Source organism: Melampsora larici-populina, assembly GCF_000204055.1.
Source record: "Melampsora larici-populina 98AG31 unplaced genomic scaffold MELLAscaffold_94, whole genome shotgun sequence".
NCBI classification, from domain to species: Eukaryota; Fungi; Basidiomycota; class Pucciniomycetes; order Pucciniales; family Melampsoraceae; genus Melampsora; species Melampsora laricis-populina.
This window is the reverse complement of record NW_006768858.1, coordinates 170,657-186,192: the sequence shown is the minus strand read 5'-3', so window position 1 is coordinate 186,192 and position 15,536 is coordinate 170,657. Positions and strand designations below refer to the sequence as shown.

General features: G+C 40.3%; 2 protein-coding genes across 2 annotated transcripts; both read left to right on the top strand.

Moving 5' to 3' along the window:
• Window positions 1-6,493: 6,493 nt before the first annotated feature.
• MELLADRAFT_96125 (uncharacterized protein) lies at window positions 6,494-8,541 on the top strand (the record flags this gene model as incomplete). The annotated part of the gene is made up of 8 exons (XM_007418504.1): window positions 6,494-6,827; window positions 6,936-7,097; window positions 7,213-7,373; window positions 7,449-7,571; window positions 7,624-7,770; window positions 7,828-8,074; window positions 8,125-8,263; window positions 8,328-8,541. 8 exons carry the CDS (start codon window positions 6,494-6,496, stop codon window positions 8,539-8,541), a joined length of 1,527 nt encoding a protein of 508 aa, XP_007418566.1.
• A 3,920-nt stretch (window positions 8,542-12,461) lies between these two features.
• MELLADRAFT_46120 (uncharacterized protein) lies at window positions 12,462-15,321 on the top strand (the record flags this gene model as incomplete). Its single annotated transcript, XM_007418495.1, has 10 exons — window positions 12,462-13,164; window positions 13,244-13,303; window positions 13,374-13,421; window positions 13,520-13,580; window positions 13,691-13,816; window positions 13,940-14,142; window positions 14,213-14,274; window positions 14,336-14,551; window positions 14,655-14,807; window positions 14,890-15,321. 10 exons carry the CDS (start codon window positions 12,814-12,816, stop codon window positions 15,035-15,037), a joined length of 1,428 nt encoding a protein of 475 aa, XP_007418557.1.
• Between the last annotated feature and the right edge of the window lie 215 nt (window positions 15,322-15,536).

Sequence of the window (15,536 nt, the reverse complement as noted above, 5' to 3'; positions counted from 1 at the left end):
ACCACTACATATTTGTTGGAACCAAATCACTCACAACATGATTCTTTTTATTTATCTATGTTATGTTTCTATTCTCTTCTGTCTTGTGTTCTTAATAGTCAACTAGATAAACACTATGTAATTTGCTCCATGACTTACTCACAACCTTTTGTCTAGATTAACCTAACCACAGAATGTATTGCTGAATCTAACTTATCAATTCCTGATCTGAGAAAGTTTTTCTTTTCTTATTCATTATTAAAACTTTCTCATACAACACATTCTCATCACAAATATCGCTCCAGATCCTACTAATCCTTCCTAGAACATTTGACTGATTGTTGTGTTGTTTTTGATCTGATCAGGTATGATCTTGTTATTACTATTCATTTATTTTCTCTTGATTAAATTTGCTTAGATAAAAGAAATTCATTATTAAAACTTTCTCATACAACACATTTTCATCACAAATATCTCTCCATATCCTACTAATCCTTCCTAGAACATTTGACTGATTGTTGTGTTGTTTTTGATCTGATCAGGGATCTGATGAAGCACAAACCAACTGTACGAGAGTGTCAGCACTCTATGTATAATATGAATGAGAAAGAATAGAGATGAATAGAGTGTGGCACAGCGGACAGAGTTTGAGAGAAGAAATGAAAACAATATCAACAGTAGATTTCATATGAAGCAAATACTAACCTGTACGAGAGTGTCAGCACTCTATGTATAATATGAATGAGAAAGAATAGAGATGAATAGAGTGTGGCACAGCGGACAGAGTTTGAGAGAAGAAATGAAAACAATATCAACGCTCAAACAACTAGAGGCTCTGGAGAGTATGAGTTTATATATGAAAGATACAAGCATTATGATATGTATAAGCATATTAGTAATTTGATATAGTGAATTGATTGAATATGAAATACGTGGGAGTGAATAAGACTAATGTGTAATGTATTATTATGTGATTTTTTTTTTTTTTTTTTTTTTAAGTGCTTTTGATTTCACATATCGCACTAACTGGCTAGGTGGGTGTAAAGTAGGACTACTACACCACGAACCCCGCTTTTGTTGAAAATTGGTTGAGGGGGGGTTTCAAATAGATACGGGCAGAGCCCCACTAATTATCTGTGGGGCACCGAGCAAATAGCGGGGTTTTTACCTGGTCAAGACGAAACCCTACATACGGTTATTTAACCTCTACAGAATAGGTTGACCAACCGCTTTTCAATAGCAGGTTGCATAACCACATTATCTAACTACCAAGATTGCGTGGTTGCTAAATCCGCAGTGGAAAAGCCGTGCTAATACGGTTTTTCCGGACGACAATTCGTTTGTATTGTCCGAATGTCCATGTAACCATTATCCAATTTAAGGATGTTTTATTTGATCGATGGGTCCCAATAGATTATTACCTTGCATATTATTGTTCGCCTCAATTTTCCTCAACTCTATCTTTGCAAATTTCCCTTCATCAAAGGACGAGGCTTCATTGACATTTTGCACGTCTCAATAATGTCAATGTCCAATAATGAAGAAGACAAATGTGAGGCTTCAGTTCCACATCTTAATACATATTTGACTGGTCCACTTCATCACTGAATGAACGCGATTCATTAAAGGCATTGTCAAAGTAGGTCGAGATACAGATTCTGTTACGTTTGTATGTCTTGCGTGCCCAGGTAGCCGCTCAATGCAGAGCAGCCATATTCACAGGCATAAATCGGGTCCTGCCCATGTGAAGAACGTTAAGGCATGGGTGGTTAAGCAACAGGCAACCCAAACGTCTAATTCGTTCATCAACCATGAGCAATCTCATATAAACTCAGACCCGCCGAGTCCTGATGGCCATGTTCCTGCGGAAATTGATGACATCGACATCCAGATCGAAGATCCGCAACCTAATTTTGTTCGAGATAGGCTTGTAGAACTGTGGACACGAAACCATTCAATGTTTTTTGATTCTCCAGAGGTCAGTGTTCATAGTGGTGAAGACAATCCAATTGGCAACATCGACATCAATTCCCTCTCCGATGTTGACGAGGATGAAAGCGACGGCCCTGAGGACGAGCACGAAGATAGCAATGAGCCGGATGATTCATGGTACCCTTTTACATGTCTTGAGGCAAGTTTCGTGTGATAAACTATCATCACATATCGCACATTCTGACCTCGTGATAAATGCAGCAAATGGTTGGATTCATGGTATTAGGTTCCTCAAGGGCAATTTTGTCCCTCTTACAATACGGAAGAATGCGGTCATTCTTTGGACTCCTTGGAGTGAAGCTGCCCGCGTACAAGACCGTTCAGAAAGTGCGTCGACAACTCAAGACCAGGTTCCAATTCAATGTGTCAGAAACGCTCAGTCCTTTAGATAAACCATGCTTTGGTTTGCAAATAAAACAAATAATTAAACAGGCAAGTATATGATTTGCATTAAGAGCGCGCGCAATAATCTAACCATATCTTGGCACAGGAACTCGCAAATCCTTATGTATCAGAGTTTCTGGAGTTTATGCCCTCTTTACCCAAAGACGACACCAAAGTGTTCTGCCTGGCCCAATCTCAGAAGTGGCGAGAGGGTCTTGACGCCGATGTCAGGGTGCAAATGGTTGAGCACGCAAACACTCATTTCTATCTTCACGAACCAGTTCAATTAGATACACAAAGAATTGTAATTCCTTTCTACATGTATAAATCTGGAGAAGATGTCTTTGCAAAATGTGTATTTGCACATCTGAAATGGGAAAACCCTCATATCCGATTGGAATTCCAACATGTTTCAGATTTCAACTCTGAGTTGTTTACCACAATCAACGTTAAATCTTTCTCTAAAGTATTTGACGAAATTGTTATGCGTGACGGCCGCCTCATGAAAGAGTTATGTAGTGGCGTTATGTACAGTTAGTTTGGTTTTATGTATATATATACCTTGACATTTTGACAACGTTGATATCGCTAACTGTTTTTGTGTTGGTCGTTTCAGGAAAAGACGGAGGCACTTGCACTGAGGTACCGACAACTAATTTGTGGCGAGAAAAAGCGAATGGTCGAATTATAAGGCATGTACCCTTGGTTTTGTACTGTGACAATCTGTCAGGCAACAAATCAAAGCGCTGGAATAAGCATATAGCTTTTTACTTCACGTTGGCTTGACTGCCTCCGAAAGTTTCCAATCAGGAATACAATTGCCACTTTGTGACAACCTCGAACACGGCTGGAGCGTTGGAGTTGGCAGATCCAGTGGTAGACGAATTGAAGTGAGTTGGCCAAAGTTTATAAGTTCACACCACTTAAATTGAACATCTATATGTTGTTACAAACCAGCAACCTCATTACCAACGGCTTTGTAGCCTACGATCACAAGGCTCAGGCGGAAGTACTCGTGATGACATCTGTGCTATGTCATCTAGGTGACTCACCCATGCATGCCGAGGTGACCAATACAATGAACCCAACTACCTCTCTCTCACCTTGTCGAGTATGTCACCTGAAAGCGAAGTCTCTGATGGACAAACGGTCCTCAAGGTACATATGCAATTTCATTGGGGTTGACGAACTAGGCAGGCAAGAGTCACTTCACAAATATTAATTTGAACAGCTCGCCAGTATCTATCTCTGACCTTGTCTTTTTGATCTTGTAGGCAAGACTACGAACGCGCCAGTGGTCGGAAACTATCAACAGTACTAAGGCCCTTTGGGAATTATCTCAACGCCCAGGAACCATTGGCCAATTCAATACAAAGTCGACTGAACTCGGCGTGAAGGATGCACTTAACCTGGTTTTTGTTAAAATGGAGCAAGATCTCCAAAGGGATTCTTCAGTAACAAACGCCCAGACAGCTGCATTTTGCCAAGAGCTTGACGAAATTTTTGGGGAGCGTCTGTTCAACCCGTTCCTACGCTTAAAAGGTGATATTATTGTTTTAAAGTTTTATAATTGGTTGATTCTATTGACATTGTGTTCTGAAAGGTTTCGATGGCCATCGCGATACCCCAGTTGAGGTATTACATGTCATCTTATTAGGTGTAACCAAGTACTTATTGCGGCACCACATGAGCTCATGTTCCGCAAAAGACAAAAACGACATCTGGGGTCGTTGGAGGTCTTTCAACGCTTCAGGTTTGAACATTCCAGCCATTCAGCCTAAAGCAATGATACAACATTTCCTCAGTTTGAACGGAAAGGAATTTCGAGTTGTTCTTCAAGCGGCCCCTTTTGTTTTTTTCCACAGTGCGATGACAAACGAAGAACGCGAGACCTGGACTGCCCTATCCCACCTCGCTCCCTACATATTTCAAACTGAAATTTCCGACATTAAGACCTATCGAAAGGAGCTGGAGACCCTTGTTAGAATATTCTTGAAGTCAATAGTACAACTCACGGCTCAGTGGTGCAACAAGCCTAAGTTCCATATGATAATACATTTATGTGAATCTATCGAAAGATTCGGGCCTCCATGTCTTTTTGCTACCGAAAATTTTGAGAGTTATAATGGTAATACTCAAGAATATTCTTTACACTCTAATCATCTGAGTCCCGGTTCAGATATCGCCAATTCTATGAACAGTTATCGGCTCATGAGGGCTTTATCCGCGGGATCTAAACTTTATGATCACCTATCTAAAACCTATGTACAAGCGGGTTTGAAGGTGCAGCAGATTTTTCAGAATAATTTATTGTTTCAAAAGGCCTTAGGATTCAATTCTGCATGGAATAAGGAGAATTCCATCGGCATCGGTAGTACGTCTTTATTATCAATAATATTAATTGATGTCTTATACTTTGTTTGGACACTGACCGATTACGTTTGTTTCAAGGAAGGAAGAATCCTCAACCGGTGAACACGAGTGATATGATCCCCGATGACATTCGTGACGCTTTCACATCGAAAGAGTGGCATGTGCTCGATTTACTTACCTTTCAAAACAAGCAAAAAATCACTTCGGATGTTTTTATGTCTGTCAACAATATAAACACTAGCACTGGTAAAATTATTGCGCGTGTTGTTAATGTTTGGGGTGTGGGGGGGTGTTCCTTACAACAAATCAAGCTTGAGGCGCACGTTTGCCGATTAGGTCCTGTGAATAATTTCTATGGAATGCGTGAGATCAAGGAGACAAGTTCAAAAGTATGGATTAATCCTTCTGTAGGTCGCATCCTTTAACAGCTTGATCAATTGTTTTTGATTAATCATATTTGTAATAACCTGAAGAATATCGCTGGTATTCTTAATGTTCAACACGACTGTAACCACAGCAAGTGCCAAGTGCAGAAGGTCCGCCCGATCATGACAGAAAGGCGTGTATCAAAATCAATGGAATACACAGTTGTTCATGAACCAACTAAAGACTTCATTATCAATTCAGGCGCATTCTACTCTTCTGATCTTCATCGCAGCTGGGCAAACATACCATTCAACGAAGTAAGTCCGCAACAATGGACTTTAGCAGTAAAAACTGGCCTCGATATTTGGCAAAAAGACTTAAGCAAGAAAGACGAAATGAAAGAGAAAAAACGTCAAAAAGAGAAGGACAAATTCGCGGCTAGTCAATCCGGCCATGTGGGTAAGAAAAGGAAGGCCACAAATTGTAGCCCCACTCCGACCGAGGCCGGAACAGAAGGTGAACATGTGGAAATCCACTTAGCAGGCCCTTCCACTTGGTAATTACATTTGATGAATCATTCTGTTGATATTGTGTTTGTATTATTGTTGTATGATTATATTCAATAATGTTATATTCATTAACTCATTTTTCGATTTTTTTAACTATATAATCAATTTTGTTAATTACTTTTTCAACCTCTCATATCAATGAAATAGATAGTTCACAATTTTCGTTTTTTTTACTATATTTTCAAAATTGGTATATTGTTTAACTCATTTCTCGGAATTTTTTACTATATATTCAATATTGTTAATTATTTTTACTCATGTTCAACCTCTCACATCTGATTATTGTTAATTGAATCATATTCCTCTAAAATCCTTGGGTCTCAGACTATTTTGTTGGTGTTTGACCACTCACACCAACAAAAGAGGGAGATCAGCATGATAATCTTGATGAAGTGACGTCAAACCATTAAGAACACAACACCACATCAGAGTTCGCGCAGTCCTGAACGCACGCTTTCCTCTAAAATCCTTGGATCTCAGACTATTTCGTTGGTGTTCGACCACTCACACCGACAAAAGAGAGAGATCAGCATGATAATCTTGCTGAAGTGACGTCAAACCATTAAGAACACAACACCACATCAGACTTTGATCAAAAAGAAAAATCAGGTTAAGCAAAGGTTTCGAATTCCAAACGTTGGCAATTTTAGAGGTTGTGGATCCGACCACGGATCAATTTGATATTTAATGTGGGATCCATCCCATTCACCATCCGGCCCAAATCACTTCGAATTGTCAATATCTTTGAATTCTAAATATCCTCGTCATTTCAACTTCATCATTAAACTTCTTCAAATCTCCATACCATCAATCATATACCTTTATTATCAATGGCTAAAATGCACAACTCCAAAACATCCACTCGAACTATGGCTGAAACTGCCAAATCACCTTATGGTGATTCGCGCGCTCGTAACAATCCTCGGGCGGTACATCCAAATTCCACGACACCACCTTTGCCACACCAAGTTTCAGGAAGTCGCATCCAAATGATGCTAAATCGTTCCAGAAGAGCCACCGTTCCTGAAGTAGAAGACATTGCCGATAGCTCTATTGGCGACACTTCCATTTCCGAAACCGGACCTGACGATCTCAATGAATACAACTTCGAAAGTAGTAACAACATTGATCTCAACAGGCAAATCCAGATTGCGCTTGAAGAACGTAAGTTCTTGTATTGAGTTGCTTATAATCACTAATCGATATTATGCTGAGTACATGTATCATCATTTGCCTCATGTTATCTGTTATGGTACTTTTTGCATTTCACAGAGGCCGAGTTAGAAGACAACCTGGTATCCCCACAAGCCAGTGTACATATTGACAGCTCAAACAACTCAAGCAGCTCATCGAATGACAATACGACTCACTTGTCCGGTAGAAGATTGCAAATCTTCAATCAGATTGCGGGGCGGGCACACCTTGACGAGCAGAGTATGTCGCTTGGACGTTTCATGGGTAGCGTAGGAAAATTTAACTCACCAATGTAATCAACCACATATAATTAACCACCACATTCTGTTTGTTCACTTGTAGTTTGAAACACAAGACGACCAATTTATCGCCTGTATGGTAGCTGTATTAGCAACCCTTCAAGACGTCTCGAGTATCCGCAATGAGATCCTTGGTGCAATACGTACCAACCCACATACTCGAGGTGTTTCTACCCCAGATGTTGTCACTTGGAAAGCAGATAGTGCGGAACTGAAGGTAAGTGAATTGCTAATTTGTGTAATCACAAACACGTTGGATGAATATATATCTCATCAGTATCATATCTCATAGCAATGTATGCGATTATTGGCAACACAATCAATCTTAGGTGGCGGAGTTCAAGCTTATACTGCGCGTGTTGATCCTTTGGGAGGCACTGATCAATTACCTCTAGGTTTATATTCAAGAGTTATGGTAAGTCACACGGTGCTGATAAAGTGAAACAACCGCTGACGCATACGTACAGAGTGCCCTGTTATCCAATCCTAGCGAGTGGAAGAACAGAGTGCTTCCACCGGGATATGGATCGAACCCTGATCCCCGTCATACTCGAGCTTTGGAAACAACCCTCAACAATGTCCTAAAGGAGGTTTGCAAAAGTTTTGATGATGTGGTATGTATTTCTTCTTTTATCTGCTGGTACTATTGCTAAATCATAGACATAAACCAGCTTCTTACCCACATCAACCTTCCCAACCGAGTCAATTCTGGAGGACATGCAAATGTACCGGTGCTTGACACTGTTATTGTGAAGGTGAGACAAGGACAAACATTTGTCCGATGTAGAGTTAGAATAACATCTATGTATTACGTAGCTTTATCAGAAAGAACGCGGAATGATTGGCGGACGGGTTCGAGTGCGCGAAGAGATCCTGCAGGAGGTAGATCAATTGCGAACCTCACGTTACGCATGGCTGGTGAGTGTTAATAGGCAGTCAACAGTTACTCACAACATTAGTTGAATAAGACTTCCTTTCCGCGCGCCAGAGAATGCAAGCTATCCACTGGGGAATGAATTTTGCAGACTATGGAGGTCGCTCTTTTTGGAATGTAGTGGACCGTCAACTGGCTCATTTGCGTACACAGAGCACACGTTACCGTTATGCGTATGTCATTTTCAAAAAGCAGTACATTTTCTCCTACTGGCACTAATTTACCATTATCTCGTAGGTTCTTTATATTAGTATTGCAATCAGACCTTGAACGCATTGATGGCACGAAGACGTTTGACGGAATGAAGGAGACCACCAACTTCTCTTTGCCTACTGAAGCGCAAATTAACCACACGATGAACGAATTGAACCAGACATTTGGAGCAACGGTTCAACCTGATGAGGAGGCCCATGCCATAGTTACAGACAAGGCCGAACGAGTTTGTAACTGAATCATGATGATGAAAGCTTGTACCCTGCTTTCCGTGTATCTAATATGCTCATTTTATTCTTGTGTATATGTTCATTACTTTGCTTATCTGTCATTACCGTTTCATTGCTTTTCTTTAGTGTATATGTCCATTCACTTTCCTTACATTTATTTTGTTCATATGTTCATTTACTTTTCCCATCTGTCATTACCATTAGCAATTAATAGTTACAATATTTAAATTAAATTGAGCAAGCAACGTATATCAAACCGAAAGCGTGAATGGTTCCAAAATTAGGCATGAAAGTAAACCGATTTGCAACCGATGGTTGCAAAAACCCATGGCTTCCTAACCGATTTGGATAGTGGCTGAGTTTTCACGTTAGCTAAAAAATGGTTGGCAAACCATTTTTGGAAAAGGCGGTGGGCAGAAACTCAGGGGGAACACGGGGGGACAGGTAACCGATTTAAAGCGCGCGGTCTAAGGGCGTTGTGCCAACGTGACCTCTCTGCAAAAGAGAACCGTGATACAACCGGGGCCAAACACCGGTTTAATAACCGTTTTGGAGGGTTCGTGGTGTATGTACGTTGATACCATAGTACCCATGTCCCGATTAAAACAAGCTAGGGCGGTAATAAGAGCATCCGCACTCGTGCGGTAAATCGAGTGCGGTAAGGTTAAATTTAACGCAACCGCGGGGTCTTTTCCGCACCGGTGAACAATTAGCCCCGCGGTAGTTAATTTTTCATCAGTTTGCGTTAGCGAATTGGTAAATCTACCGATTGGCTAACGCATGCGGTAGCACACATCACGACCTGTTCACAGCAACTACAACTCCAAAAACTCAACTCAGCCCAATCTCCAATACCAAAGTCAACAACAAACATCGTCTTTTCACCTCTCTCACCCAGTCACATGAATTGAATCAAGACCTTTTAACACCAATCGATGTTTTTACGATTGTTTTTTTTGTTTTTTTGTTCTAAAATAGGTCGTTTGAAAATCTTCAACTCGACTTCAAACCAATCGAATCAATATGAAGAATTTCAGACTTCACATATGTATAGAGATAGATGAGAAAATTGAATTCTAAAGACTAATGACTGGAAGACTTTTAAGATCAAGAGATACAAACCAAACAGTTGAAAAAAGCTGAATCAAACATTAAAAAAAGTTTGGATTGGTTCAGATTGTTCATCTTTCTTGTGTAGTTTCAAATCTTTATAATTTTCACAAGATCAATAGATGTATTCAAATATAGCCTTTGTTTTCTTAAACTTGAAATCGTACTTGAAAAATTGAATGTTACCTTACTGCATGACCACTGTGGAGCACATGCATTATCGGTAAAGTTACAAACGTTACAGTGCTACTAACACAAACGAGTGCGAAATTTGGCTGAGTTTAAGTCATTTTTTGCTTAATGTAGCGGTTGTTACCGCACGTGACCAAGTTAACAACCGCAAACGAGTGCGGATGCTCTAAGGAAATCGCAACCTGATTCAGCTAATATACCAGTGATGAATGGTTCATAACGATCAAAGTACGTAGTAGAGGAAAGACATTTTTGAACCGATCCGAAGTCATCAAAAGCTGATTCTAAAGCGAGATAAGAAATATACATGCGATGGCTTAGAAAGCATAAGGAAAACCTCAAAGAGACTTCTTCAAATTCATTAGACCAGACTGTTGGATAATATTTCTTTTCAAAACGAACTTCAATCACGATAAAAGCTGGATGATCCGAGCTATGGAGGTCAACGAGATGATTGAAAGAGAAAGTAGGGCGGGTGAATATAATGAAATGGAAGATCAGGAATCGGATGTTTGAAATGGTAAGGAGAAGTAAAAAGAACGAGAACCGACTTCGCAGATTATATGAATGAAAATGGATTACCAAGAAGAGGTCTGTCTGAAGTCCGATGAGCGACGGTTCATTCCCGTGATTCACTTTACCCTTTCTGTTGAGTTCTTCCCTTACCCTGAGATCGATATATCCAAAACTTTCCAAAACAATCACAGTCATCAACTTAACTCAATCTTTACTTCCTTAAATTCTCGTGACTTTATCAATCGGGCCACTTCACCATCATCTCGGTATTTTACGATTCGCATCACACTGAAATCCTACTTGCGATGATCGGAAAGGCCCGGAATCGGATGTACAAACAATGTAAGCATGCTTATTCGATTCAAGGAAACTTGAACTTCAATACAAATGGATAAGTATCGAGCACGTTTTACAGTCTCAGTCATGATGGGCGGGTTGTTTTTCCTTCAAATGGTCAGTGTGGATTTTAGATGGGGGAAATCGTATTAAAAAAGCCTTACGACTATCACCGTTAGTACATATACTCATCAGAATGACCACACATTCTATTAAATCTCATCATATGCACTTCTCTTTCACCGCTGAACTAAAATCTGAGCTTGGACATTCGATATATGTCTCCTTGTGTTTCAAATCCCTCGATCCTTGTCACTTGATAAAATTGGCGGAGTACCTCCATAGTTAGGCTAAGGTAGATGAATCGCGATCTTATTGACGCCAGAAACCACTGTGAAACATCTCGTTACCACTGAATGACAATGATCAAAACTACATTAAAATACTGTTCAAAACTCATCTGGCGAGATTTCAGTCAAAAAGACGAAGCTGAAGCTCATCTGATGCGGCTTCAAATAAAATGTCACTAATTACTGAGTATAGCATAATGCTAAGCATTAGTTGTATCACCAGCCAATTAAACAGTCTTTTAACATACTCTACATCGTGGATTGATTTTATTGTTCAAGTCAGAAGAAAGTACGTAGAAAAACCAAATGTAAAAGATAACTCATAGGTAATCAAGTTTTGGGACAAAAATATGAACCTGAAAAGGAATTGGACCATTTTGAAATATGGAAATCGTCCATAAAAAATTCATCAAAGCCAAAGATGCGGCTAGTTTTGATTTTTCTCTCATTTGTACCCAGAGAGCTTTCAAGGAAATATCCTCTGGAAATCATTTTGAGCATATTGACCAACATGGCCTCCACCTAATCGTGGGGTCAAATTTTACTAAGATATCGTGGGAACTTAGAGGGCAAGGATCGCCATGGAGTTTAAACACGCATAATTGGAGTTGGGTTCCGGAATCCAAAGAAATCCTAACACACTATAATTGTAAGAACCTATAACGCTTGCTTGATATCACAGCTTGCATCCGAGGCTCGTAGCGGTTACCCGACTCGATCCCCGTGACTATGTGTAGAGTTGAAAGTTGGATGATGACTCAGGAATCAAATCGCACATCATTGACTCTTGAGTAAATAAATGACGAACAAAACACATCAAGAGGGTATGTGATTGAAACGGGGGTCATGAAAGTGCTCCACTTCAAGCTCGTGAGGGTGATTGAGTTGAGAAATGCGCTCATGGCATCATGTCATCCGTAGGTATGGTTTTGTGTGTACAGTTATGTCGGCGCAGATCGGGGGTTTATGAGGGTGATGAAGTTTAGAAAGGTAGAGAATTCGAATAAAGTCTTGGTTGCTCAGTTCTTAAACATCAGGATTATTTCAGATTTTGTCTAGTAAGCATGGATGATTTGCTCAGCTATAGAGCTGTGTGTGCGTTTGATGATGGATCAAAGTCTTACAAGTTGAGTGATTTTGACGTCATAAGTTTGCCGTCGAGAACGTTTGTCTCTGGCTGATGCCCATGTATGTGTTTTTTTTCGAGTGGATGAATGAAATGGGGTGGTATGGAAGAGAGAAGAACGTGTTGATTGGATTGATTGAAATGATATTCTTGATAGCTTTAATTTATTTAGACTAAACCCAATTTTAATATCTTCTTTAATCATTCATTCATCATGAGTCTCTGATCAGCGTCATCCAAACTTTATAAACCATCATTTAGAATCTCATCAGTCCCTTTGTCATCTTATCCAAACATCAAAGTACGTCATCAATCGATGAGGTTACCAACTTCTTCTGAATTGGTTTTCCTGTCTGATGATGAACTTTAAGATTTCTTTGGTATAAAAGCTGTGATACCTTTTGATGTTCATCTAGCTTGAGATCAGATATCCTTAAGAGTCTCTTTCTTTAGCCGTCTGTCTATCATCCTAAGTAAATATTACTTCATAAAGCTAGATTTGAATTTCAGTCAAGAAACTTATTCCTAGCCTACCTTCTTGACCATTCTCTATTTAGTGAAAGCTATTTACTTACCTTTTGATACCTTACATCATTCCCTTTGGTGTTTTACTTCATTTATAATCTCACTTACTCCTGTCATTCGGCATAATGACTATCGCTACTTCTATTCCACCTGTCTTGACTAATCCCCTTAAGGTCATTGATAAGAAAGCTTCGATGTTACTCAATGGATCTGACTTGAAAGCTACTGTTAAAGTTACGGATTCTGGTTTTGCAGTCACTGGTTCTGAAAAATTGGCCTATTCATTTGTCAAGATAGATGACATCTTTTCGATCTCTCATAATGATTTAAAATCTGTTTACGAGAATTGGGGTCGTTGTTTATTAGTCACTGATAAGATTGTATGGCAGTATTATAAAGAGCGTGTTGAGAAATATTTTAATCATCATGGTATATCATTAACTGTCAAGATCATGCCACCTGGCGAATTACACAAGGTTCGTGTCTCTTCCTCTTTGTGTACTATCGTCGCCTTTCATTATCCGCCGTAGTCCTTCACTAACATCTTTTTCATAGACCATGGATACGATGCTCTCCCTTGTCGACGCTTTCCAAGACTTTGGTTTAGTAAGAAAGGTAAATAGAAAATTTCTCACCCTGTATTATCTTTACAAACTGTTAGTTCTCATCAGCTTTCTGTTTCCAGGAGCCTGTGCTTGTATTGGGTGGTGGTTTAGTCACCGATGTATGCGGAGTTAGTAAAGATCACTTCAGCACTTCCTCGAAGTTGACTTTTGAGATCAAGCCAAGTTGATCAATTTCCTGTTATCATATTTTTTGATCCGCTTTCAGTACGCCTGTGCTTCGTACCGCAGAAGTTCAAACTTCATCCGCATACCCACTACCTTGATAGGCAAGCCCAAAAAATCCTCCCTTATAACTCGCTTTTTTTAGGATGTGAAGCCTCTCTTATGGAGTATGGTAATTTGACGAATTTTCGTCTTTGTGTCGCCCTTATTTTAGGTCTTATCGACGCTTCGGTATCTATCAAGGTGGCTGTCAATCATGGAAAAGCCAAGAATAGATTGGGTGCTTATCACGCCCCGTTGATCACCTATTTGGATTTCACGTCGTTGAAGACTCTTCCCAGTATGTATTTGTTCATCAATCCCTCCTTAATGTGCCCACATAAACAAACGGTCTGGATGTGTGCGCTGTGTTGCTGTCGTGATCAGAGTGACTGAAAAGAAAACCTCTGTCATAATTTTACAGCGGATCAAGTGCGAAACGGCTTTGCAGAGCTCATGAAGATCTCCTCGGTTGGTGATATCAGGATTTGGAGCTTGTTGGTGAAGTACGGTGTCGAGTTGATCGAAACCAAATTCGGAAGATCTGAGATTGCAAGTGAAAACTCGGGTCAAATCAAAGAAATTGCAGATGAGGTCTGCGACAGAGGTATCAAACTGATGCTTGATGTGAGTTTGAGCATGGTTTGGGATCACAGCATTATTTCCCTTTGACTAATCTCTCGACTTCTTCTGTTAGCTCGAGACGCCCAATCTACACGAGATTGGTCTTGATCGGGTCATTGCGTTCGGTCACACGTGGTGTGTATCCTTGATGCCGATCTCGCTGCTGCGATTCCCAACTGATGGAGTATTCGAATAGGTCACCAACGTTAGAGCTCAAACCTAAGCTACCATTAAGACATGGACATGCCATTGCCATAGATATGGCATACTCTGCTACTCTAGCTTGGAGCAGAGGTTATATAACTGAAGCTGATAGGGATGAAGTCCTCGACTTATTCCATGGTGTCGGTCTCTCTGTTGACCATGAATTGTTTGATGATGATTTGATTGAGCAAGGGACGGCAGCCATCTTGTTCGTCATTTGATCTTCTCTCTTATGGTAAAAGTGAAGCTTACCATTCTCCTCCCTTTTCATTCACGCCCATTTTTTTATGTGCGAAAACATCTGCACAAAGAAAAACTCGAGATGGTAAACAACGGTTTGCGGTGCCCAAGCCGCTCGGAAGCTGTGTTTTCATCAACGATGCTTCCCTAGACGAGTTGAAGTCTGTACTCAAGACACACAAGCAGATTGTCAGTGAAAAGTATGGCTCTGGAGTCGGTATTGGGTGAGTGAGATGTTTCGAGAGGCGCTTAGTGTGTGTTGCATCAATCATTTCAAAGCACGCTTACGCCTTTCCCGTTTTGAAGAGCTTACGTCGATGCAGGAGATCTTGGTGAAGATCCAGATGCCTATGCCAATGGAGTTCGATCGAATGGTGCTCTGGCTTCCGATCAATCCACCACACCCTCGGCCGAAGTGGCTTCAAAGAAAACATCAACAAATGGACATATCTGAACTTCTGCAAAGCTTCGACAAAAGAACAAAACATTAAGCCGGGCCTCTATAATCAGTCTATTTAAATCTGAATGTCTCCAATGTCCCTCAAAGTCGATATAACCGTTACCTTCTTCTACTTCCCCTGTATTTTTTTCTAGAGATATGTGTTACTCTATGGAGTCTATCATACTAAGATATGTACTCCTCTTGTCTGATATCACCTCAAGTAGCTCTGGTGAAATCAACCACGATTTCCTTCTATGTAACCCTATGAAAGTCATCGTCTAGCGTCATACCATGCGAGCACCCGCCCGATGATTTTTTTTGAGAATCCTTTGAGCCTTACACTGAGCATGACTGAACTCACTTTGATCCACTCACTTTGGCCATCTAGAGATTCATTTCGTTCTCGCTTAGCTTTAGAAGCTCGGAGCTTCGCACTATCATGAGGGGATGACCAGGATCAAGCTAGGTATCAGCCTCGTAGTCAAGTTGGTTCACGTCTAGCCTGTGAAGT